A 25,902-nucleotide genomic window follows, 5' to 3' on the forward strand; every position below is an offset into this window, starting at 1 on the left:
GCTGAGGGCCGCTAAAGGAAACACCTTTGACAGATTTCCAAGAACTTTCCAGGAAAATGGGGCGGGGACCCACGCGCTGACCAATCGCAGTTCGGGAGGCGGAGCCGAATGGCCGGGGAGAGCCAATTGCAGTTTTGAGATCCGAGGCCGACAAACGAGCCGGGTGGAGCGTGACCTAGAGACCACTAGGGAAAAACCGGGTTGGAGAAGGCCAGGGCGGGGCAGGGGTTCTCCCCACCCGAGCCCAGACTTCTTTCCGGCATTCCGCTTCGTTCGGGACAGGCCCCAGTATCTCGCTGTAGAATTGGTGGCAGCGCAAGGGCAGGGCTTTGAGACTGTCCTCCCGGCTATCGGCTCCCTCAAGGCAGTCTGTCTGGTGTGCAAGCGCCCCCTGTGGGACTCACGTGGATCCCCGGACTCTGTGTGCGGTGGTGGGGAAACTGGTGGCATGGGGTGGGGTTTGGAGAAGGACATGAGAGGAGGGGAGGGGGACAGAGGAGGGCCTCAGATCCGAGCAGGTGCGCGGGGGTCAAAGATCCACCACAGTCAAAAGGATCCAGGCTAGAAGGTTTTCTCTGAAAGAGTTGGGGGAGAAGGCACATCCCAATCTTGGGATGGGGGCAGGTGTGGAGACCTCGTTACTCACTTGATGACCCACAGCATGGGACACCTATGTAGGGTGCAGTCTTTTCGGTAGAAACTGTCTACCACTTCATTATTATGAAGACAAAGAGGCTTCAAGCTGCCGAGCAACAGAACTAGGATTTGAACCTGGGTACCTGGGTCTCTATGGGGTCAAATCCCAAGTTCTCTACCTCAAGACTCTGTCCTCCCTCTACCTGTGAGTACTTTACTGAACACTTAGTATGTGCCAGGTGCTCTCAGCGATTTCCAGCCTCATTTTATCACCTAACCACTATATATTGTGCCCTCTTTACAGTTGAGGAGATTGATGCACAGAGAAGTTAAAATGTACCCTAAATCTCACTGCTGGCAAGTGGTAAGTTGGGGCTTGGAGCACAGTTCCCCCCAACCCCCATCCTCTCTAGGTGCCTGACCTAACAACTTCTGGGCATCCTTCAAGATCCAGCTTTAAGGTCCTCAGTGAAGCTTCCCTGCCTCCAGGCTAGTCAATGTGAGAGCACGGAGGGTGTCCCCTTGAAAGCTCCCTTACAGATGTTAGTGATTATACAGTTCTGTGTGTTAAATTAAAAGGCCCCAAGGGTTTTTCCCTCTAGTCCCATTTTGTGAATTTGACAGAATTATGCACCTCACTTGTGTGTACAGTATGTAGTGTGCCCCTGCTTTGCCCCAGGTGTTGTGGGTCCCCCTGGCCAACTCATTATCATCTCTCCTGCTCTGTCTGCTCCCTACACACCTGCTCTGACTACTAGGCCCACATCGCCACCCAGTGGCGGGTCCTCTCATGGTTTCACTCGACAAATTTCCATACTCCAGGATAACCCTTCCTGGCACTCCAGGGATTGGCCTTGCAGCAGGATCTCCCTGCTTCGTCACACCCAGAATAGTCACAAGATAGGCCAGTCACAATAATATACAGCAGTGCCTTCTTCAGAGTCTGGCTTATTTGGTCTCTCTATTCTCATCATTTGCAGCCTCTCCTCCCCCGTAGGACGGTTCACACGTGTATGTGTGTAGGGGGTATATTTAGCTCTCTCCCTCTCTCCCCACACTCACTGGGCCTCTTTGCCACTGTAAGCTATTCCAAAGGCCTTGGACCTAGACCCCTTGGACATTCAGCTATCATGGAGGGCTGTGTGTATCAGTCTGCCACCATGAACCCATCCTTGCCCTCGCCCACCCATCCCAAATACTGAATTCAGTGTGCAGGTGGTTGCTGGAGAAGGAGCAGCTAAGGGAAACCACAGGTTCTGACTCTCTTAGGTTAAATGAGCAGTTGCAAAACATCTGTCTGTGATGGACGTATGTGGGAAACGTGTGTGCTTTTGTAAGCATTGGCATTGATTATGGAGACTGCAAGGGGAGAGGCATCACCAGTGCTTGCTTTTTACATTTTCCTATGGTTTGAATTTATTATAACAAATAAGTTTTACTTATGCAATTAAACTTTTAATTAAAAAAAGATCAGTTAAAAAAACAATTATAAAATGTTTAGAACAGTGTAATCTAATTCTATTTTTAGAAAATAAGATATCTCAGCAACCACAATGTACACTGAGATAACTTTGTTTTGTTTTTAAAATTTTTTTACTGTTTTATTTATTTCTGAGAGAGAGAGAGAGAGAGAGAAAGAGAGACAGTGTGAACAGGGGAGGGTCAGAGAGAGAGGGAGATACAGAATCTAAGCAGGCTCCAGGCTCTGAGCTAACTGTCAACACAGAGTCTGACGTGGGACTCGAGCCCACGAACCGTGAGATCATGACCTGAGCCGAAGTCAGACGCTCGTTGACTGAGCCACCCAGGTGCCCCGACATACACTGAGATAACTTTGGCTTTGACAAGAAGCCACTCTCAGCTGTCCAGAACTTTGCTTTTGAGTGGCACCCTGCTTGTCCAGAATGAGATCTTGCTCTGCTTTGGGCTCATTTGGCCCAAACCAGTCACCTCCAGAGGGAAGACCCTTCTCCAGTCTCCAAACTGCAGAAGTTTCCAGATCACAGGGCTTCCTCCAAGGCTCTGAGATCTTGGATCATATTCTTAGGTGGGGCTCAGAGAGAGAGGTTCTGGGTCCAGCTAGGCATAAATGTGTGTATGTGTGTGGTGTGCATGTGCATTCCCATGTTGTCTGTGCACATGTGTAAGTCTTTGTGCATTTGTGTGCATATGTGAACATGTGTGAGAGCATATTTGTACATGTGGATGTGGGAAGGGGGCAGGGAGGCACAGAGGAGGAGAGCATTATTTGAGGGTAAGAGCTGGACCCTGGAGTTGTTCTTTGGGGGTTGGGATGGAGACTCTGCCATGACAGCTACTGATCTCAGGCAAGTTGCTTGATACCTAGGGCTTGTCTGTCTTGTGTGTCTGTCGTGTAGGCTGTGTGGGATGTGTTTAGCCCTGCCTACTCTGGTTCCAGTGAGGTCAGGGAGTGCCCAGGTAGAACACCCAGGCAGTGTCTAGTCCAAAGGAAGGGTTCAGTACAGTCAATTGAGACCATCATCAGGGCCACTGCTTCACTGAACTCTGCTAGCTTGAAGGCTGTCTCAAGGAGACAGGGCAGAGCCCTGGGCAATTTCCTACAACTCAGTGCCTGCACACAGTAGGTGCCAGCTCTCCAGGAACTGCTCTGAAGAGCCTTGGACCTGCAGGACCCCAGGAGCCCATGTGCATCTACATGCCTGTGTTTGTGCTGGGGCATGGGGAGGTGGGTGAGAGCGCTAGCTCGGCCCAATCCCAAAGCCAGAAGGGCTCAGAGACGGCCACGGGTGGGACCTAGGCTACAGTGCCTGCAGTCCTGCCAGTGGCCTGCAGATGGCAGCAGAGGCCCACGTGGAGATCATGACCCAAGCCTCACTTTCCCAGTACCAAGGGAACCACCTCGTTCCAGTCCCTCAAGTCTGAGGGTTGGGGAATGTCGGGGGTGTGCTGGAGTAGTGCAGATTTCTCCCAGGAGAGAACAACACCTCCTGCGACTCTAGACAAGTTGTTTCCCCTTAGGGGTCCTCAGTTTCCTCATCTGTGAAATGAGTTGTTTAACAGCCTGTGATGGGAAAACTATCAAAATACCTAAGGTAGTCAAAAATGGGTTCAGAATAGATACCTAAATGTGGAAGGGAATACCACATAGCTAAAGAGTATCTTGGGGTGGGAGGAGGAGACTTTTTAAACAGGATACCAAAAGCCCAAACCAGAAGGTGAAAAGTTGATGAATCTGACAAATGGGATTTTAGGATATCTGGTCTAAGGACGCTTCATCCCAAAGGAAATCAACAAGCCACGGATATGAGCAGGAGATGCACCGAGGGCGAGAGACACCCAGGGATAGGATAAACGCAAATCACAACGAATGGCTGATGGCAAAAATTAAGCCTTAGGTACGCTGGCGGTCCACTACTAAGGAAGTCGCAAGCCTTACAAGCTTTGCTGGAGGGCCGTCTGGCAGCGTGCAGAGAAAACGCCCGACTCAAGAGGCTTCCTGAGGCTCCAAGAGAAACAAGACTTCCTTGTTTCTCTTGGAAACTTCGTAGGTCTCTTGGTCACTTCGTAGGTCGCTGGTAAACTCCGGAGCTCGCAAAGCCCTCACTGGCCCCAGGGCCCCGGGAGCCTAGGAGGTTTCCGCTCTCCTTCGAGAAGCCACACCCCCTATTTCCGTCGGGGCTCCGGGGCGGGGCCCGCCGGAGGCTTCCTCCACGCCCAGTCCTGCTAGGGCCCGCCTGGCCCTTTAAGGCTGACCAAGCCCGGCCTCAAGTCGGGGACGCGCGGGGCGGGGGGGAAAAAGAAGGGGGACGGTCACGTGTGCCGCCGGCGGCGCGACTAGGCTCCAGNGGCCGCGGGCTCCCGGGACCGCGGTCCCTGCCCCTCGCCGGCGCCGCAGCCAGGTACTCTGCTGTCAGATACGCCCTCGCCAGGTACGCCCTCATAGGGCCCCCTCCACTTCCCGCTCCCAGAACCTCGCGGCCACTCGGCGCCCGACCCTTTACCCTCTAGACAGGTGTCAGGCCGGACTCCTAGTCCCTGGTTGTGCGACCACCCGCCCTGGCTCGCGTCCGTACTCTCCGGCAATTCGTCCCGAACTCCCGGTCCCGTCCACGGCCCGCAGCCCAGACGGGCTCTAGGGCTCCGATACTGTGGTGTATTGGAGAAGTCTGAGAGGAACTCATTCTTCCCTTCTCCCTCAGGTGGCCCTGGACGCGCCAGGCTGGGGTCGCCTCTCAGCGCCCCGCGGGGGCCATGGATGACGAGACAGCAGAGGAGCAGGGGGGGCCCGCGCCCCCGCAGGGTGCACCCTGCGGACCCGGCTCAACTGGCGCTCCTGCCCTCGGGGGGCGGAGGGAACCCAAGAAGTATGCAGTGACCGATGACTACCAGTTGTCCAAGCAGGTGCTGGGCCTGGGTGTGAACGGCAAGGTGCTGGAGTGCTTCCACAGGCGTACTGGGCAGAAGTGTGCCCTGAAGGTCAGTGACCCCTCGTGGGTAACCCGGAGGGCCCAACAGCAGAGGCTTGTGGGTGCACATATGCCCAGGACCCCTACTAAGCTTCTTATGATCAGTATCTCTTTCATCCTTACACTACCCTGTAAGGTCAGACTCCTGATCCTCCTTACTTTACAGGTGGGAAAGTCGAGGCTCAGCCTAGCTAAGCTCAGCATGTCCCAGAGAGCAAGGGGTGGAGTCAGTATGAGTAGAGGCTGCTCTACCCGGAAGTAGGGAAAAAGTGGTTCCTGACTCTGGGGTTATGGCTGGGCCTCAGCTTGGTTGTTCCTTCCATGAGAAGCTCTTCTTCTCTTTCTCCTCCCCGCCCCCCCGCCTTTTTTTTTTTTTCATAAGATGCTCTTCTGGCTGGAATGGATCTGAGTTTCTCTCTGCCTGAGGCTAAGTCTGCACCCAGGCTTGGAGAGGGGCTGCTTTCTCATGTGGCCCCTGCCTGCCTGGGCTGAAGTGGTGGGAGACTCCCAGGGCTGGCTGGTGGGCAAGGATGGTCCCCATCAAACCTGTGAGCCAGAGGCTGCTGATGGGCTCTAGCTGAGTTACAGGCCCCGTGTTGAAAGGGGCAGGCCCTGCTCCAAGCCTGACCCACCCTGGTTCCTGGGCAGAGGGTGGGCCAGCCATCTATCCATGTCACACCACAGCATCCCTGGAGGCCTGGCTAAGAACTCACTAATACAGATGGAATCCAGGGAGTTCTGGAGGTGGCTGATCTAGCCACATAGTTCTGGCTTAAGTCACTTAGTTCTGGGCCCAGGACGCTGCCTCATACCCAGAATGCCTCGAATCTGTTGTCCCTGGGAACTTCACTCCCTTGTGGTTTGTGCCAGTGGCCACCTCGATGGGTAGATGATGGCAAGGAAAACAGCTCCTGGACGTTAGAATCCAGCAAAGGATCTCATTTTTTGCAGACATTGCAATTATGAGCTTGAGTGCAGAGTTCTGTAGACATGGCTCTAATCTCTGGCCTGCATTTGCCAGCTCCATGACCTTGGACTAGGTCCTGGACTCTGGAAGCCAGGTTTCTGCCTCTGTTCTGGGGGAAAGATAAGGGGTTGATGTGAGCTTGGAATGTGATGACGCCTGTAGAGTAATTGGTACTGGGTCTGGTGCAGGCCTGGAGAGGCTACAGGTCTTATTTAGGATACAGTGTCTGCAAGTAACTGAGCAGGGACCTGGGCCCAACTCTCTGTGTCTTTCTTAGGGGCACTGGGGCTGATAGCCTAGGTCTGGAGGAAGCTCTGGGCTGGGCTGGCAAGGCTGAGTCTCAGGCACAGTTTATTCAGCTACTTAACCCAGCAGCATAGTGGGGTTGGAAGGCCCTCCTCTAGGTCCTTTAAGGGGGAAGTAGCTCTTCTCAGTGGGGAGTTTTTACCCCTTCCCTCAGCACCATCTTAGCTCTCTCACCTCTGCTGGGGTAAGGGGCAGTTTGGGTAGGCAAGGGGCCAACTGAGGCCAGAGGACCTCTTCTTAATACCTAGGCTTTGGCCCTATGACCCAAAGCTGAGCTCTGACGAGCCCCTATGGTGTTCCAGATGCTATGAACGAGGCAGGGATAGAGGGGGAGGCCAGAGATTGTGGGCTTAGACAGCATCAGCTTTAAGCAGAGCTGGGTCTAGGCCCTTCCCCATAGGTGCTGTGTTTGACAAGTGACTTGGGGGAACTTCTGACTGCAACAGTTTCCAAAGCACCTCTTCTTGAATCTAGAGCCTCAATGCTTTCCCTGTTCTGGACTGGGAACTAGGATGTGCCTAGAACAAATTCTCCTGCTGTGCCTCTTTAGGGTTTATGGATGAGTATGGCTAGGGCTACTGCCTTGGAACCTTCAGGACCTGGCCCTAAATTAGCCCTCAAAGGGGACATGGATTAGATGTGGACCCCACTCCAAACACCTTCTTTTCTTGCCCCTAGTCCCACTTCAGTGACCAGGTCTGGAAGTTTCTACAATCTGGCAGGTCTTTACCATCTTCCCACATGGCACTAGTACAACTTCTGGCACATCATACTCATAATGAGAGTGGTGGCTTTAGCTTTGAGGAAGAGGGTGGCATTTTTCTGCTTAGCCCCTGCTATCTCTGCCCTTCTTGGTGGTCCAAGCCTAGTGCTCCGGCCTCTCTCCATGCCTGTTCTCTTGGCCCTATTGTCCAAGATGGCAGATAGTGCTTACCCTGAAGCCTGGAATGCAGCAGGCCCTCATCAAACAGGAAGAGTTGTGGTCATTGTCCCTGTAACTGTTGCTATTCTCTGGGGCCCTGGAGGAGCAGGCTCCTCCCCGGGGAGCTGGGCCTCTTCCCCTTTCCTTCAGCTCCTGACCACTGCCATGGTCCTTCTTGGCTTCACTTACATTCAGTTATTCCCTTTCAAGGCCAGCTTCTACCGCTGTCAAGTCCTTCCAGTCTCCAGTCTCCCCTAAGCACTTGCTGCAGTCCGGTTGGCAGTACCTAGAGGACTGCCCACCAAGCATGGGGGGCAAGGGACTGCCTCCTACTGACCTGCTTGGGCCTTCTTCTAGGCCTACTTGATGAACCAGTACGCCTCAGTTTCACTCCTAACGGGGCACAGCCCTGCATATCTGTCCCCCCCTTAGTCACCCAACCACATTTGAGACACAGCCCTTCAATCCTTATCACATATGTGAAAATCGTGACCTGGAGTCTGCAGTCAGAAATCATGTAGCTTGATTGAGATGAGAGATTGTAGCAGAGGCCAGGCTCTCCTCCCCTCTTGACTTCCTGCCTAGCTCACTTGTGGTCCTCTGCCTCATGGCAGGCAGAAGTGACCATGGCACTTAGGTAAATTAAAGCAATAAAAAACTTTGAGAAGACAGAGGGGTTCTGCATATGGGAGAAGTGGAATCTTCTTTCCTGCTGCTGCTCTCTGGGGCTAGGGGCCCTCCTCTCTGACTGCTGAGTATGTTGGAGGTCCTGGGGCTCCCAGTGCCCTCCTCTTCCCTTCTTCTTCAAATAGAGTGGAGTGGTGGGGTGCTGGGTCCCCATGCTGGGGAGTTCCCCACATTGCTCCATGGGTGGGGCTGGCCTGTTGAAGCTGGTGCTGCGGAGCTGGATTTGAGGCTGGGTGGGGCTGCCAGGCGGGCCAGGTACTTTCTCATTTGGCAGCAGCCACCCCCTTACCTACCAACTCCAGACTGGTTGGATCAGCCTTGGTGGGGCCATTTGTTACCAAGTCAACAAGTCAGGAAGTGTGTGGAGGGGCCGACAGCCCTGTCCAACGGAGTCCCTGGTAGGAACCTTATGAACTGCAATTTGCTGTTTAAACAAAGATCCTAGGAAGGGCATCAAACCCTAAAACCTGCAGGTAGTGGAGTTTCGGGCAGAGATGGATTGTTTGAGCTGCTTCATATGTTTAGAAGTTGTGCTCAAAGCCTAAACTGTGCTAGGACTGCCGGGGCTTTCCCGCCTTATCCAGGAGCTGACCCAGTCTTCAGGCCTTGCTGCTGCAGATTCTAATAGTCTCATAAGTGGCCAACAGTTTTCCAGACCATTCTGTCTGACAGGTCCTATCCAATGCATGAGCCGTGTTATCTTACATAATTCTTGTCATTCCCATTTTATGGACAAAGTTGTTGCTATTCAGCAAGGTGAACAACTTGCCCAAGATGCACAGCTGATGAGTGGCAGGGCTGTGATGTGAGTCTAGGCAATTTGATGCCAGAGTCTTAGCATTTAAGTCACCTCTCATGCTAGTTTATGGGGACATGGGAGGGTCTCTAAGACTTGGCCCCTGGAAGGGTGCTGTTATACATCTTCCATGGCTCCATTGGAAACCCTGATAGCCCCAGCTGGGTCCCAGGTGATGCTGCTGGTATTTGTCTAGATCTGCCCAGCTCTCCTCACTGTGCAGCACTGTCTACTTGTGAGCAGACAAGTGGTCCCACAGACCAGCACACAAGGTTCATGACGGCTGTGGGACTGCCTCAGAAAGGTTGTGTGGTTTGTCTCAAGCCTTTTGAGTCAGACGAGTGCAGCCTAGCAGAGTCCAGACTGCCACAGGCAGGAAGTCAGGTTGGTGAGTGGGCGAGAGGAAACTGTGTCAGGGCTGGGCCAGCCAGGGGAGATTTCCTGGAAGAGACCGCCAGCTTTAATCCAGGCCTCTGCTCTGAGGGCACAAGGTGTGTGTGACAGCATGCCTCTTTTGGACAGCTCAGCACCTTCTGTGGAGTACCACTTAACTACTCACAGTCATGTGTCCTGGTGGGACGTGGCTGATCTCAGCAGGGCAGGTGTTCAGACCCCAATAAACCCTGGGGAGCTGTAGAGGGACTATGAGGGCTCTGTGGAAGAAGGCCCTTGAAAAAAGGGTCCGCCACTTTCCCTCTCCATTTGCCCACAACCCAGATTCATGCTTCACCCCAGTGGCCTCTGTCTTTGGTATCCTCCCTCACAAAGTGTGCAAAAATCCTCCCTCCTTCCTCCAGAGCTTTCTTTCATTACATCACCAGAACCATTGTAGAGCACTGTAGCTCAAGGTGCTTGAGGAGCTTCTGGGTCACCTGGACTGTCCTTCAGTCCAAGCTGTGTGGAAAGGGCCCAGTCTCTGTGACAACAGAGATCTGTCATGTCTCTGCTGAGGTTTGCACGTGGGGAAGTTATTTCCCTACGTGGACCCCTCATCTTTCTCTCCAGGGCCTCCTTGGGATATCATCATGGGACATGCCTGTGAGTGGGCAGGTGGAGCATCTGGCTTTGCAGTCCCCCGACCTCCTTTGGTTCCAGCCTGGTGACTGGCTGCCATTGTTTGAAGGTGATGGTCACCAGGCAAGAGCTGAAGACCACAGTCAGCCCTAGGGGTGTCAGAGTGCACACCAAGCCCTCCTGCATGGGTGGGTCTGCTGCTCTTAGGATAATAAGGACATGGCTTTCACTGGCTCCCATGGTTTTCTAGAAGAATTTTGATTCTGCTGGCCTTTCTCCTGTCTGTTCAAGATCATATGTGTTCCCACATGAGAGGCTGCCTGGGGTTGAGAGAGAGCAGGGCTCTGGGCTTGAAATCCTTCCTCCTGCCACCTTCTCCCTGAGTGACCCTGGACAAAAAGGCACTTTTGGAATCTTTTGCAAAATCATCATCTCTGTGGTCTACTTGAACCCTGTGTTTGAACATGTGGCCAGAAGGAGGATTCCATCTTGGTGGCCATTACTATCCCTGTGTTCCTGCTATGATACAGCACAGGCCAGCAGACACTTTCAGAGGGCAGAGCTCTCATTTGGGGCAGCTTGAGTGCATTTTTTGGAGGCACAGTATTGGCCTTTATGAGGACTCCCTTGGGCTCATCGTGCACCTGGGGAAGCCAGCCCCTTGAAGAGTGAGAAAGAATAATGTGAAAGGAACTTTGTATCCTGGAGTCCCCCCCTACCCTCCCACCCTTTTGGAACTAAGTGGATTAGGCCCTGTGTGATTGTGAATAAAATCATGCTGCTGGGAACCATGGGGGTTTTCTTAGAGCAGGAGTATGAGAGGAGGCTGCTGTTTGGAGGAACAAGGAGCCTCAGGAGGCCTTTTCAGCACTGGACAGGCCAGAGATGCTGAGAATATTGATTTTGGGATTTTTTTTTTTTTTGTGTGTTTGGTATTAGTTTTTTTTTTTTTTTTTTTTTTTTTTTTTTTTTTTTTTAAGCCATGGGCTTTGTCCTTGCTGCTTTCTCTTTACAGCACTTTCTGTTCTGTCCTGTTCATTTCTTCTTTCCCCTCTCTGTCTCTCCTGCTGTCACTTAGTCCTTCCCCTCTCTGGCCTTGCCACTCTCTGTCTCAGGGATTTCAGGCTTAGCTGGGCCTCTTCTCTGCAGCCCGCAGGCTGAGGGCAGGATTAAGACAGATGTGGGGGCTGGTCAGGTGCTGGGAATTCATCCTAATCACCCTGAAAGTCTCTCCCCAACAGGGTAAGGTAGGTGTAGGACAGGAAAGAGGAGCATCTTGCTGTGCCCATGCTGCTCACAATGTCCCCTCCTGCTTCTGGCCTTGACCAGGTGCTGGTGGCCTTGGCAGCCAGAGCAGTGGAGTCAGGAACATTTGGGCCAAGCTTGTAACCCGAGGTGTCTCCTGTAGAGTGTGGGAAGTCAGTTTCAGCTGTGGCCTTCACTGTTGGGTCTCCTTTTATGGCTCAATGGTCTGAGACTTTTGCTCAGGACAACAGTGTGAGACCAAGAACACTGTGACTCCCAAGGATTCTCTGGCTGAGGCTGAGGAGAGAAAGAGCTGGGGTCTGAGCCAGGGCCTCAGAGCCAGTGGGAGGAACTTGTGGAGAGGCTGGGAGGGCTTGAATACTAGGTGCAATCTGCCTCTACTCTAGAGGCCGATACTGCCTATGGGCTGCCCCACACTAGCTGGGATGAGCACCCCAGAACATCTGCACCCTGAACCTGACCCCCTCACCTCACTGACACTCAGAGGCTATTTTTAAGGGTGTGATGGGCCAGGGCCTAGAACTGCCACGCTCATCACCCCTTTCCTAAGGGTTCAGCCTCCAACAAGGAGCTCACAGCTTATTCTGTAGGTGTTCCCCCAACATAAACAGTCTTCCTTCTTAGGGTGTGGCAGAGGGACTGGCAGGTACTCTCCATGCTCTCTGGCAGGCAGTGGCACACAGGGTAGGAGTTAGGGGTGGGGGATGGGATAAGAGCACCTACTTATCCCTTGAGTGCTTCCTACATGCTAAACACAAACACAGAAGAATCTAAGAATGGGTTTTATCACTCCTGTGTCATGGATGCAGAGACTGAGACTCAGAAAGGCAAAGTAACTCACTCAGAATCACAAAGCCGGGGCATGCCCTAGCTGGGCTAGAACCCTGGCCCGTGGGCAGCCAAGTTGTGGCTCAAAGCCATCCCTGGGGATCAGGAGCTAGACCTCTCTCCTAGGCCATAGTCTACCCATCTGTAAGATGAGGAGGTGGCTGCTTTGCTTGACAAGATCCCCTCTTCTAACAGTGAAGATTTTTTTGGTGGCCAGTGATTGTGGTTGGTGCCAGAGAAGCAGGCAGGTACGTAGTGGCACAAGTAGAAGGGCAACATGGAAACTGGCTAGAGGAGGCCCCAAGACGCCTCTCCTGAGCTGGCTGGTAAAGTTGCCAGGGGAATCGTCAGTTGTGTGACCCCACCAGCAGGGGCTGTGTTTTGCTCAGGACAGGAGCTCTGGGGTTATGACTTAGGTTTGAAGACCTCTTTCCACTGTACTCCATTGCCCGGTTCAAGCCTGTAGTCAGGCTGAGCCTGTACCAGGCTGCATCTTTACCCTAGGGAGGCCTGAGAGAATGGGGATGAATCACTGTTTGCCCATTCCTGTGACAGGAGTATCCCTCAGTGCTGCCCGGGCCACTACCCTGGTCTCTCAGAGGACTTCCCCTTCCTCATGGCTATGGCTCCATGGCATGATCAGATACAGGAAAATTTCCCAGGAGCTGGCTGGGTGTTAGAACCCTCAGAGCCCTCTAGCTGAACAGGAGCAGAAGAGAGAGAGGGGCCAGGGGGGTGGCTGCCTCTGCCGGGAGGAGCCTGAGTAAGGCAGTGGCTGCCTGTGCTCACCCAAGCCTGTGTGGGGAGCTGCAGGGACATGGATGAAGCCAAGTGAATTGAGAGAGATGCCAGCAGATAGGATGTTGACTGTTGGCTTCAGGAAGAGCAGGTCTTGGGGATAGAGTTAGAAGATTCCCTAGGGTCTCTGCACTGTGCCTCTCCGAGTAGTCCAAGATGTACCCCACGCCCCCATCTCCCACACACATCTATTCCTTTGTTATCTTTGTGACATCTCCAGGAGGACAGAGACCAGCAGTCACTCTTCTCAGAGCTAGAGGGTGCTGGATTTCCCTTCTCCAAGGCTGGCCAGGGGCATGGCCTGCTGGGTGCCCTGGGCATAGCCTCATGTGCTCTGGTCACCTTCTGCTTAGGGAAGGTGGCCACTGCCCTCTGTAGCCCCAGCGGCTATGTAGGCATCACTGTGGTACAATGTGGGTCAATCACAGACTGAGGTGGGGGTCTCTTCACAAGGAGAGACCAGTGAAGGAACATTGCTTCTGAGGTTAGAATAAAACATTTGCGTTTGCTGAAATCTTCCAGTCTTAGGATGAAAATGTCCTATTTTTACACTGTCATAGGAGAAATAGAACCAGGGTAATATTTTACCAATTATGTAGCTGATTTTGACAGAAAAGTGCTTTTTTCTTCTAAGAAGTTAAAGGAGGATAATAGAACCTGGACCCTCGGAGTATGTACTCAGGGGCCTCACAAGGCACCGGAGGGGCCTTTCCTCAGTCCCTCTGTCAGAAGGCTGTGGGCAGAATGCTGGGATCTGATACCTGTCTGAGGCAAAGGGAGTTCTGGTCCTGCCACTTCATGTGTAATCTCTGAGTGGGGTGTGTTTGTGTGGGGGTTGTAGCTCTCTCTGGGCCCCTTTTCCCACCTGTGCAGTAGATGTTGGTAGTCTCAGGCCAGCCTGTCCTCCTGTCCCCATCGCATGTGTGAGAAGCATACCACAGATGGGGACCTGGGGCTCAGAGAAGTTAAGGGGTAGGCCCTAAGGTCACCACACATTTTTCAGAAGGGGACTTTGCTCAAAAGGATGCATGGAGGAGTTGAGGGTGTAAAGGTGGCTTCCACTTGAGAGAGTGAAGATGTGCTTCTCCTCTAGTCTGCAAAAGCTGAGAACTGGGTGGGTTCCCTGGCTTGGGTCCCCAGCTCTCCACCTTTTTCCCCCACCTACCCCCAGGGTCTCCCCCCTGAGATTAGCCTTTTCACCCTCTCACTACCAGGAAGGGTCTGTCCCCTCCTTACTGAGCCTTTCACAGCAAAACAGGATCCATAGACTTTTGATTCTTCATTAGTTTTTGCAAAGCCAGGTCTAATCCTGCCTCTCTCAGGATTTGAGACCATTTCCTATGACTTGCTGGATCCCAGAGGCTGGGATCTCTCTGGGTGCCAGAGGCTGCATCTGGATTTGCCCAAGTTTTGAAGAACAGGGACATGAAGAGTGTGGGGCCACCTCAAGGCAGACCCAGGGAAATCCTGAAGCCAAGGAAACCTCGAAGCCCACACCCAGTCGATATACACTTGGCTCTGTGCTAATCTGAGCTCTCTGTGTGTTCTCATTCCATCTTCACGGCCACCTGGGAACTTGCATTGTCACCGTTCCCATTTTCCAGATTGGACCAGTGAGGCTCATAGAGGTTGAATGACCTACCCAAAGCTTATAGGCAGATGGAGCATGAAAGCGGCCTCTGCATCTGGCATCCGGATCTGTCTGACCTGGAGTCCCATGCCCATAGCTAGTCCTTCATACCTCATGGCCCCCAGCCTAGGGCACTGGGATCTCTGGGCTTGCCCTGGCCCACACTTATGTTCCTGCTGCCTCTGTCCCTCCCTGCCTTGGAGCCCAGCTCAGTTCCCTCTTTCTGGAAGCATTCTTCCCCTCCCCCCAACCATCTCCACCTCTCCCCAGACCTGGCACTTCTGCCTTTGTTTCTGGGTTGTCTGTGGCCAGTGGGAAACAGATAAACTGAGGCCATCAAAATTTAGCAAATTGAGGGAGTCTTGTGTTCCTGAGACTTGACAGTTTCCAGATGTATGTCGGATCTCTTGTCGGCAGAGGTTCCTGGGAAGACAGCCAACTTGGAGCCTTAAACCACCCTCTCCCCTCCCAGGACTGTGGTGGGAGATGGTGAGGGAGGCTCCCAGCTTTTCAGCTACTCTCATCCCTGCACTTCACCCCCTGCCATCAGGTGCTCTGGCCTTGACCTGGAAGGGGGTTGTTTGGAGGCTCCCCTTATTTTCGGCTCCCTTGGCTAGACTTCCCCATTTTGCCTGCTCTGCCAGGTTCTGGATCTAGAAAGAAAAGAAAAGAGAGAGGAGACAGGACTAGTTCCTTAGGGCTTTCATCCTCACCAAGCACCCTGATGTGTAGTAACTCATCCATAAACTCCCAAATCATTGAGGACAGAATGCCTGTGGCTGCATTCCCAGCCCTAGCTCTGTGCTTAGCCCTCAGGCAGGGCCAGTAAATGTTTGCAGAAGTGGAGAAGGGATCTGTAAAATGGGCAGGCCTCCCTGAGCATGAAGGTTGAATCTTGGTTCCCAAAAGGCTTCTGGATGCCAAGGTGGCCACGTGTAAGCCATGTGACCCCGAGAAGCCCTAAAACCTCCCTGAGCCTGAGTCTCCTAGGCCACAATTACAATAGCCAAGTGACAGATCCTAGTCTATACCCCGGGGTATGGGACCAAGCAGCTGTCTGCATGGTCCTCACTGCCTATAAGCCAACAGGCAGTTTCAAGTCCTGACTCTCACTGCCCAGTTGTGTGACTTTGGGCAAGTTGCTTAACCTCTCAGAGTCACAGTTTCCCCACAGTTCCAAGGATGATACTGGTTCTTCTCGGGTTATGGTGACTACTGAATGAGGTGATGTCTGTGACCAAATGCTGTGGCCAACACACCGCTGGCTGAGCACCAGGAAGACAGTTGTCATGAAGGGGTTGCTAAAACTGATCTGACTCTATCAGTCCCTGAGCATCCAGCTGGGGCCTGGGCATTTGGGGTCAGTGGTGTCATGCGAGCTGACCTCTCTGGAACGTACCTCTGAGGAGGAGAGGTAAATGGACAGGGCAAGTGGAGGACAGGATATGGTCAGAACTTAAGGAAGCGAGGTCTGATCTGGCATGAGGCCAACTAATGCATAGGTATAAAATTGGTTCCATTAGCTCCTTTAATGAGCTACAAAAGCTGGGGAAATGAGTGTGTGAGAGAATAATGGCACATGTCTGATGCTCTAATTCAAAGCTGTGGCTAAAAAGTTAGATTTGATACTGCCAAGCAGCCCTCCAAATAGCACTAGTCCCCTTGGATGGGGTTGGGGGTGGGGGAGTAGAAGCAGTGAGTTGGGGGGGGGCATGGCTCTGTCTTTATAAGAAGATACTAAGGCCTTAAGAAGGAAATTCCTGCTTCTGAATCCTGAACTTGAGGTCAGTCCATACCACCCCATCCCTGAGGCTATGGCTACTGCTCTGAGTGAACAGAGCAGCCAGCAAGGGTCAGGGCCTGGCTAGAGGCCAGGGTGAAGTGTGTTAATAACCCTCACTGGTGTTAGCAGCACAAGGCAGAGGTGTTCTCAACAGCTGGCTATAAAATGAATCTTGCCATTCCAGTGGTGTGTGTTCCTCATAAAATTATAGATCTGTCCCCATGGGGAAAAATAATGCCAAATAATCAGAACTGGGAGCCAGAAGGGACCTTAGATATGAATATTCTTGTCAAGGAGGGAATGTGTTAAGTTCAAAGTGCTTTTTCTTATCCATAGCCTCTCTCTGTAGAGAATAGAGGTTTCCCCACAGGGAACAAAATGTAAGTTGAAAATCTGTATTTTCCTATAACACTCTGTTTGGTTCTGCTGTCTGAGTTTTGGACATTGAACATGTGAACCATGGTGTAATCAATAGGCCGGAAATGTAGCTCTTCAACATTCTGGTCAGCCCTTGCCTGAGTCTGGGATTAGACCCCCAAGTGGAAGAAGAGGTGATGGGGGTTGGGGACATACCAGTCCTTCTACCTCTCTCTTTTCCATACTCTGGCACAGAACAAAGCTGGGATCCTCAGAAAATAAAGGGTCTGGTGATGTTATCTCAGCCTCCTGGTAGATGTGCCAGGCTACAATGCCACGTGCTGGCCTTAGTCTTTAGGAGAGAGTTTATTATCAGATAGGTTCATGCAAATCTTTCTCTATCTTGGAAAATTATTATCGAAGGGCATTGTCAGAATGTTATACTTTTCCCTCATGTAAGTCAGATGCAGAATCTGTTTAAGAATTTGGTCTTGGAGGGTTGCCTGGGTGGCTCAGTTGGTTATGAGTCTGACTTCAGCTCAAGTCATGATCTCACAGTTTATAAGTTTGAGTCCCACATTGGGCTCTGTGCTAATAGCTCAGAGCCTGCGGATTCTGTGTCTCTTTCTCTCTCTGCCCCTCCACCACTCGTGCTTTGTCTCTGTCTCTCTCTCTCAAAAAACAAACAAACAAAAACTTTGAAAAAAAATTTTTTTTAAATCTTAAAAAAAAAAATTTGGTCTTGGAAAAAGTTCAATGAATGTCTGTGCTTCTCTTCATGGGGTGATAAAAGCAGCGGAACCTATCTGGTTTCTTTCTTTGCCGAGACGCCCAGGAAGCTCAGAATTAAATTCCATGTTCAGTTATAGTTATGAGTTACATGGGTGTCTGGTACATTTTATTTTTCTCTTCCTTCTAAAGAGGATCCAATGTTTTTTTGTTTGTATTTGTTATGCTTGAGGATTATAAAATGCCTGAAATCATGTTGTCAATGAGTAGAGGAATGGAAATAATAGACTTCTAGTGGCTCACTGGACAGTGAGAACAATGGGATACCTGACCTCCAAGAGATTCCCTTTGCTGTCAGGATGGTGTCTTTCATGCCATGGGTTGTCAAGAATGCCTGAGTTAATATTTCCTAATTTGTCCGTGCCTCACTGATGGGAGAGATTGCAAGCCAGCTCTCTTCCCCCGGAAGGAGTGGGTGTTCCCCTAGGGGCCACACAGCAGCTTGGCCAAGGCTGCAGGTTAATTGTCTGGGAGTGTGGGGGATGGGGGGGGGCTGCCTGTCCAGGCTGGTGGCCTTGGGACTTCCTGTGTGGGAGACAGATGGAGATACTGTGAACACTTTTACTTGAAAAGAGCCCTGGGTTTAGCTGGATGTGGACACTTGATATGTGGATGAGCATATGGGCCTGGGTAGGAGGCCTTTCTGGGGCTAGGAGGTGGGTATAGAAGGGTGTTAGGGGCTTGTCCCAAAGCTTTGTCTTCACAGAACTGCTACAGACATCCCAGCTCTGTTTGATGCTCTAGGAAAGCAGACAGTGCATTTACAGCTCTGGGCAATGTGAATTGGGACAGAAGATGGGGCCTAAGCTAGAGAGGAGGTCTGAGCAGAGCAGTCTGGACTTGGTCACCTGCTTGGGCAAGGCTGTCACAGGTTGAATTGTGGCAGCAAGACCTCCAGTCTTTCTTGGCCACCTCTCTGTGCCCAGTACTCTGGTAGACACTTCAGAGAGATAGAAAATGTTGGATGAATAAATGGACAGATGGGTGGTTCCCACTCTCTGGGGATTCAGAGTCACTATTGAAGGGGCTGGAGACACATGCATATCCATGGCCCCTTAGCTGCACACAACCCACCCCCATGCTCCCTATACCCATACATCCCCAGGGACACACCCCTATACATGCATGTAACCATGTTCCTGTGCACACCCCTACACACACCCCTGCTCTCACACACACCTATGCACACATTTATTTCAGAACAAGTTTCCTGAGTCTTGTAAGCAGTAGTTTTGGCCAGTGCTTCTTCAATTTGGTGCCACCCCCTCCTCTCATTTCCCCTTGGGGAGGGGTTGTCTGTACACTCTCAAAAGTCCCTTCTCCTCCCTGTTCAGCCTCGCCACACTTCAGCTTCATGGCCACAGGGCAGTGACTTCATCCTCCTGAACCTCTCTTTCCTCAGTCTACAAATTGGGGTTGCTGGTCTCGCCCTGCTCGCCTCATAGGGCGGCACCAGCATTCCCATGAGATAAGGGGAGAGAGAGCGTTTTGTAAACTGCAAATTGTTTTCCAAACAGTCAAACGTTGCTCTCGCTTTCCCAGCTCCTGAACTCAGGAGCTCCTCCACCTACACGTGAAACCTGTCCTTGGGTGGAATGGGACACAGCAGGGAGGGAGAGAGGGGGCCTGGTCAGTCCCAAGACTCCTATTCCACCTGGTGCTGCTGGAGGGGCACGGGCCCTTTGTCGGGGTCTACTGTCTGCTGGGGTTGACAGGGGTATTGGCCATTTGGCTGTAGGCTCTGGGGACAATTTGGAGACTTTGGCAATGGAGAGTGAGGGAGAAGAGAGAGGTAGAAACTGCTTCATCAAAGCCTGAGGCTAGAACAGTGTCATTTGTTTAAGGATATGTCCTCTCAGATTTGATGCTCATCTACCTGTGGTGGGGCCCTCACCTCAAGTATATCCAGGAGTCCCACCCTTAGGAGAAAGCCAGAGTTCCGTCTCACAGGTGTGTGAGTGCCTGCTGGGCACTAGCTGGAGCTGCCCAGGAACCATCCCGGACACTCAGCTTTGGTGGACCCCTGGGGGGCCTAAGGGGCATGGCATGGGAGTGAGGTAAGGGTGAGGGGCTGCTGAGTTGGCTTGTCAGAAGACTACTGCACCTTCTTTTCTTCCTGGCTGTGACTGGGGACCAGGTGGTCCCCATAAGGTTCAGGTATTTGGATAGGGGTCCATGGAGACTTGGGGGCTACTCTGTGAAGGCAGTGATGTGGGAGTGGGGCTAGGAGGTTACTTTGCAAAGAGCCCCTGACCAGAGGTTTCCCTTCCCCTAATCTAGCCCAAAGCCTGTAGTTTCCCTCTGTGGGAAAGAGGCCCAGAGATGCAAAGGAACCACTCAAGGTCACACTGAGAAGAAGAGTAGAACCTGAGCCTCCTATATCTTAGCCCTGTGCTCATTTCTTTACCTAGGAAAATGGGGCTTTTTCTTGGGGACATCTTTTATGATGGATTGTATGGATTCATGTACTTGCATGACTGAAGCCAGTTCATAGCAATAACCTGTGGGCTGGAGTAGTCAGGATGGGCTTCTTGGAAGAAGTGATAAAATTTGGTTCACCAGAGAGGGTCGGTGAGGTGCAGCGAGGAGCAAGTTTAGCCCGGTTGTCACGTCTCTCATTTGTTGAACCTTTCTGGGTCTTCCTCAATTTAATCTCATTCTGTTCTCAGGATGGGTTGTGAGGGTTTAATCCTCTTATCCCCACTTTATAGATTTATTTGTTCAATAAATCTACAGATATTATCTGAGCCAGTGCTATGTGCCAGACCCAGAAATCGGGACCCAGAGGTGACCAGGCAGACTGGCCATGCCCTTGTGGGCCCACAGTCTCATGAGGGAACCAACATGGTGCCAAGCTGGCTGGGGAATCAGCCATGTGGTCTGGGACCAGTTACTTTCCCTCTCTGTGTCTCCATTTCTCAGCTAAAGACTGCTGATAACAAAGCCCCTTGCTCCTAATATCTATCAAGTGCTCAGAACAGAGCCTGGCACATTGAAAGTGCAGTATCTATATGTGTGTTTGTTTAAGGAGTTATTAAAGGAACAAGCTAATTGTAGGTTGTGAGCCAGTGCTGAGCAGGAGGGAGGTAAAAAGGGTGATGACGTGGGAGCTCACTGGGGAGCTGGAAGTGTTTCTGTCTTGATGGGGGTGTGGGTCATGGGGGTGTGCAGCTGTCAAAACTCATTGAGCTGGGCTCTTGAGACCTGTGCATTTTACTGTATGTGAAGTATACCTCAATGAACAAAACACATGTATAAGAAAAGAAAAAGGGTGAAGGGAGAATGAGGAACTCTTGAGGTCCTCTTTAGTCAGGGTGGTCAGGAAGGGCTTCTGAGAGGAGGTGACATTGGGGGGTACCCCTGGAAGAGGAGAAAGCTTTAGCTATAGAGAAGAAAGATGAGGAAACTGAGGCTCTAAGAGGTTTAGGGCCACACTCAAAGCCAACCCAAGGGATCAAGAGTGACAGCCCAGGACATTTCTTGACAGCTGGGCCTGGGTGGGGCCAGGTCCAGAGCTCTGGCCCCTGTGCTCTCCCCTGCAGAGAGGCCAGTGGAGGCATTTATTGTGTCTTCTAGGGGCAGCCGTCTCCCCACCCCGTGCCTGTTCTCAGGGTCTTGGCACTCAGAAAAGGACTATTTTAATCCGTGTGGGAAATGAGTTCCTAAATATGGACTGAGTAGGGTAGGAGCCATTCAGAGACTCCCACTCAGGGCAGCTCCACCTGCTCCTCCACCTCCAGCAAAGCACAGGGTACAGGCACAGGCCATGAGGCCCTCTGGCCCCTCCTTGGCCATCTACTCCCTTCCCCCTCTCCTTCCCACACCTTCCTCCTAGCACTGCCCACCTGCCCATCTTTTGTTTGTTCAGGGGCCCAGTGTTTTCTGTTGGCCTTAGCCAGGGACCTGCAGCTTGACCTGCCCTGCCTCTTCCCTAAAGCTGCTCTCAGTCTGGTTGGAAGTACAGAGGTAAAAACCACAGGGGGAAGTGCTGGAGGTCTTTCCGGATGAGGAGACATCTGAATTGAGGCCAGAAGTTTCCTCAAAAAGAGGAAGTTACCCAATGGAGAAGGAGAAGGGCAACAGTGCATGTGGCATAGGCATAGAGTGAGGGCTGTTCAGGCCTGGCAAGTACATTATTCTGACCAGAACAGAGAGGGTTGGGGGCCAAGGGTAACAGGCAGTGAGAGGAAGGCAATCCCTGCATGACAGGGAAGGTGGTGGCTGTTATTTGGAGCCATGGGGGTGGGGATTTAAAGAGTGGGGGTAAGGGGCGCCAGAGTGGCTCAGTTGGTTAGGCATCCAACTTCAGCTCAGGCCATGATCTCATGGTTCGTGGGTTTGAGCCCCACGTCGGGCTCTGTGCTGACAGCTCAGAGCCTGGAGCCTGCTCCAGATTCTGTGTCTCCCTTCTCACTCTGCCCTGCCCCCTTTTGCTCTGTCTCTCAAAAATGAGTAAACATTAAAAAGAATAAATAATAATAAAAAAATAAAGAGTGAGGGTGAGGATAGGTGGGGCTGAGGACCCCACTAGGAGTGTTCCAGCTGTGTGTTTGGGATTTTATGAGAGAAGAGAGAGGACTCTGGTGTAGGGGTGAGATGCCAGAAGCAGGGCAGAGTGAAGAGGGGTCTTGGAGCCAGCCTGGAGACCCCTCCAGGACACGGTTAAGTCAGGTCAGACTGGGCAAGAGATAGCAAGGGGCAGGGAGAAGTGTAAGAAGGCCACGTAGAAAAGAGGTGCAGAGGGGACAGAGTGGGGAGAAAGGATGGTGCATCTTGGGCCCTGTGGCTAAAACGGGGGTACCCTGGCCACAGCCACCTCAGAACACAGTGGGGGAAAGCTAGTGTGGTAAGTGGGGGTGACTGAGCCCCTGCCCCCAGCACTGTGAGCAAGAGTCTGATACTCACGGGCTGTGTGGGCATGGAACTGAGGGATGTTCTGGGAGGCAAAGGCAGCATGAGCAAGGGACCCATGGCTTCCAGGCTGGGAGTCTGCCCACAGCAGCCTCCATATACATCTCCAGTCTGGACTGGTTAATGGAGCAAGAACCCCAAAACTGGTAAGGGGGGGCTTGCCCAGCTCCCTGAACCCCCAGGCCAGGGTTGTGGTTAGCAGCTACAGGGATGGAGGAACAGCTCTGGGGCAGCAGGTGTGAGACCCCACTGCTTTCCTCTGGGCTCCCGTCTCCCCTAGCCTAGAGAGCTTGGTCCCAGAGCTGTTCTACACAGTGCCCTGCAGAGGGGAAACCAAGGCCAGGGATGGTGCAGGGTCCTGCAGGTACTGAGAAAGATGAGACTTCTCTGAGCCACAGGCTTGAATTCTGACCCTGGTCCTCAACCCTGATCAACTAGGAAACAAATGGGGCTGGGTCTCAGGTGAGCAGCCCTGCGGGGAGATGGCTTGTCACCCTGCATGCTGACTTTTCCTCCTCCCTTACACCTCCTCTGAGCAGGACCACTCCGGGGGCCTTGCTCATTTCCAGCAATTGGCGGTATGGTTAGCAGCCATAGCCTAGGGCTGAGTTAACCTGAGTGAGGATCCTGATGCTCGCCCACCCGCCACCTGCCTTACTGTGATGCATCCTGTAAGGATGACTCTGTTATTACTCCATTTTACTGAGTTGTGGGCTGTGGCTTGGAGCTGTGAATGTTTGCCTGAGGTCACACTGAGTCACTGGGGGAATTCAGCCCTAAACCCAGGTCTCACCTGACCAGGATGTTCCTCTCCCTTGCCCCCAGAACACTACCTCTGGGTTTACAACTCTTGTGCCATAACATTGCAAAAATGCAGCTCAAGGGATGTGTGGCCCCTGGCCTGGGGTCTCACACCTGATGTGTGATTTGCCTACAAAGCCCACTCAACTCCCACTTACCTGGCTGCTCTAGAGAAGGGAGGCAGGGCTTCTCTAGCCTCTGAGCCTTTCTGAGCTGTCAGCTACCCCCAGAGCCTCCTGTGGTCATTGGACCACAAATCAGAGAAACCTGGATTCAAATCCTCATTCTTCCCTTTATAAGCTGGGTGACTTTTGGCAGGTCACAGGCCTCTCTGAGCTTACATATTCTTGTCTGCAAAGTGAGGCAGTGGCACTATCTGGGTGGCTGCTGGAGAAGTGGGCTGTGTGCCTGACACTTTCTGTGCCTACCTGCCCTCAGCTCCTGTATGACAGCCCCAAGGCCCGGCAGGAGGTGGACCATCACTGGCAGGCCTCAGGAGGCCCCCACATTGTGCGCATCCTGGACGTGTATGAGAACATGCATCACAGCAAGCGCTGTCTCCTCATCATCATGGAATGGTATGCTGTCCTTATTGGTACTCCTGTAGCCCTTAGGCTCCCACCATTCTCCTAGGGGCCCTCTCTGCTCTTCAGATATCAGCTCTGGGAGGCACCTCAGCCCTTGAGGAGTGATGGAGGGGCAGCTTCAGGCCTTGCCCATGGAGCTGTGCAGCTGCTAGCCACAGGCTGTTCCCACAAGGATGCAATGGGAACCACAGAGTCTCCAATTTGGCTTCCTTGAGTGTGATTTCACTTTGTGAGGAGGGGCTGGAAGAGTTGTCAGAGAAAGCAGCCAAGTCCTGATTGTAGGTCCAGGGAGATTTGTGGGGGGAAGCAGGACACACAGTCACCTGGGTTTGTGCTCTTGTGGTCCCTCCAGATACTGGGATCCAGTGGCCTTTTCTACCTTGGGCTTCTCCAAACAAATAGCACTGTGGCTCAGCCCTAGCCTTCCCCAGACCCTGGGCCCTGTGTCTGGATCTCAAGTTCCTCCCCACCTACCTTTAAGTTCTCCCTCATCCTATAGGTTAGCAGCTCTTGAGTCAGATTTGGGGTTCAGATCCTGGCCCTACCACCGACTGGCTGTGTGGTTTTAGGTAGCCTTTAATCTCTCTGAATTCTTTAACTGCCATATAAAATGCGAAGGAGGATCTTAATGTAGTATTCACCCTGTACCTGATTCCATTCTAAGTGCTCTATGCGTATTAGTTAATCTACACAACTCTGGGACATTGGTGCTATAAATTCCACTTTACAAAAGAGGAAGCTGAGACACAGAGAGGTAAAGGGACCAGCCCTGTGTCACATAGCAGTGCATATGAAGGGTTTGCCCAGGGTACAACACCCTGTAGATGTTTAGAAAGCAGTTGTCATGATGATGACAATTGACATCTCCTCCCTCATTTGAAGAAACTGAGGCTTGGATGAGGGTTGGGGTATCCAAGCCTCAGCCAGGTGGGGGCAGTGCCACTGGGAATACAAGGGCTCCCTGGTGAGGATCTGAGCCCACCCTGTTTCTAAGAGTTCAGTTCAACCCACCCAAGTTGACAGCCCACTACGTACCAGGTTCTGCAAGGCACAGGAGGCTGACGGTGCCTCTTCCTCAGGGGCAGAGCAGCAAGGCCTGAGGTCTGGGTTCATGATTCAGAGCAGGGGCAGGCTGACACCTGATTGATTAGCCCTCTCCCTGCTTACAGTCACTTTTCTCTTCTAGCATGGAAGGTGGTGAGCTTTTCAGCCGGATTCAGGAACGTGGTGACCAGGCTTTCACTGAGAGAGGTATGTGTGTGTAGCTCGACCAGAGGGGGTGTTCTGACTGAGATGAGTCACACAGAGTTGCTGTATGATGCTGTATGAGCAGGCACGACCCTGCTCCTCTCTGTACCTCAGTCTCCCCAGCTGAACAAGAGATGGTGGGATAGAGTTTCCATCCCCCCAAGGATTTCCATGAGTTCATAATACCTTGTCAGATATGGACCCTTCATGGCTTTGGGATGGAGGCCTCAAAGCCTCTTGGTGCCAACCAGCATCTGAACTGAGAAGAGGTAGCCCAGGCCTGAGGAAGGAGGTAGAGTGGGGCTCTGCTTTCCACCCCCAGAGGAAATAAAGATGACTGGGGGTAAGGGTATAAGATAGGTGTCCTGGGTGGCAGGACTGCTATCACCAGCTTGTGCTATTCCAGGGGGGTGATGGGTGGGGACCCCAGGCTACTTGACTTTTGATTGGCATCACCACCCCCTCCTCTGTGTCTGCAGAAGCTGCAGGAATCATGCGGGATATTGGCACTGCCATCCAGTTCCTGCACAGCCAGAACATCGCCCACCGAGATGTCAAGGTGAGGCTCTAGGACCCAGGTTGGGGGACCAGAGAAGGGAGTACACAACCCTCAATGGCTCCCAGCTCCCACTAGATGGAGGCAAGTTTCCTTGATCAGTATTCAAAGCTTCTGCCCCCTGGCCCAGACTGCTCTTCTCAGCTACTTCTCCCATGGTTTCAACATACTCCTGCTCTAGCCAGATGAGTCTTGTTTCTTTTATTTATTTATTTATTTTTTTTTACAAATAGTTTATTGTCAAATTAGTTTCCACATAACACTCAGTGCTCATCCACAAAGTGCCCTCCTCCATGCCCATCCCCCCCTCCCCCCCACATCCATCAGTCCTCAGTTTTTGTCAGCATTCAAGAGTCTCTCATGGTTTGCCTCTCTCCCTTTCCCCCACCATTTCCGCCCTTCTTCTCCCCCTTGTTCCTCCGTCAAGTTCCTCCTAATCCTCCTATACGTGCAAACATATGATATTTGTCTTTCTCTGCCTGACTTATTTCGCTCAGCATAACACCCTCAAGGTCCATCCATGTTGCTACACATGGCCAGATTTCATTGTTTCTCATTGCCATGTAGTATTC

General features: G+C 52.2%; 1 protein-coding gene across 1 annotated transcript in view; it reads left to right on the forward strand.

The window, feature by feature from the left end:
- Positions 1-4,460: 4,460 nt before the first annotated feature.
- The window catches only part of MAPKAPK3 (MAPK activated protein kinase 3), a 28,008-nt gene continuing 6,566 nt past the window's right edge, over positions 4,461-25,902 (forward strand). Inside the window, exons 1-5 of the mRNA XM_077777215.1 lie at positions 4,461-4,547; positions 4,818-5,094; positions 23,378-23,517; positions 24,713-24,777; positions 25,254-25,333. Of these exons, the coding sequence (XP_077633341.1) occupies positions 4,870-5,094; positions 23,378-23,517; positions 24,713-24,777; positions 25,254-25,333 (510 nt within the window). The 5' untranslated portion in view covers positions 4,461-4,547; positions 4,818-4,869. The remainder of the gene's footprint in view (positions 4,548-4,817; positions 5,095-23,377; positions 23,518-24,712; positions 24,778-25,253; positions 25,334-25,902) is intronic.

This window comes from Crocuta crocuta, unplaced genomic scaffold, assembly GCF_008692635.1.
Source record: "Crocuta crocuta isolate KB4526 unplaced genomic scaffold, BGI_CrCroc_1.0 scaffold77, whole genome shotgun sequence".
In the NCBI taxonomy this organism is placed as follows: domain Eukaryota; kingdom Metazoa; phylum Chordata; class Mammalia; order Carnivora; family Hyaenidae; genus Crocuta; species Crocuta crocuta.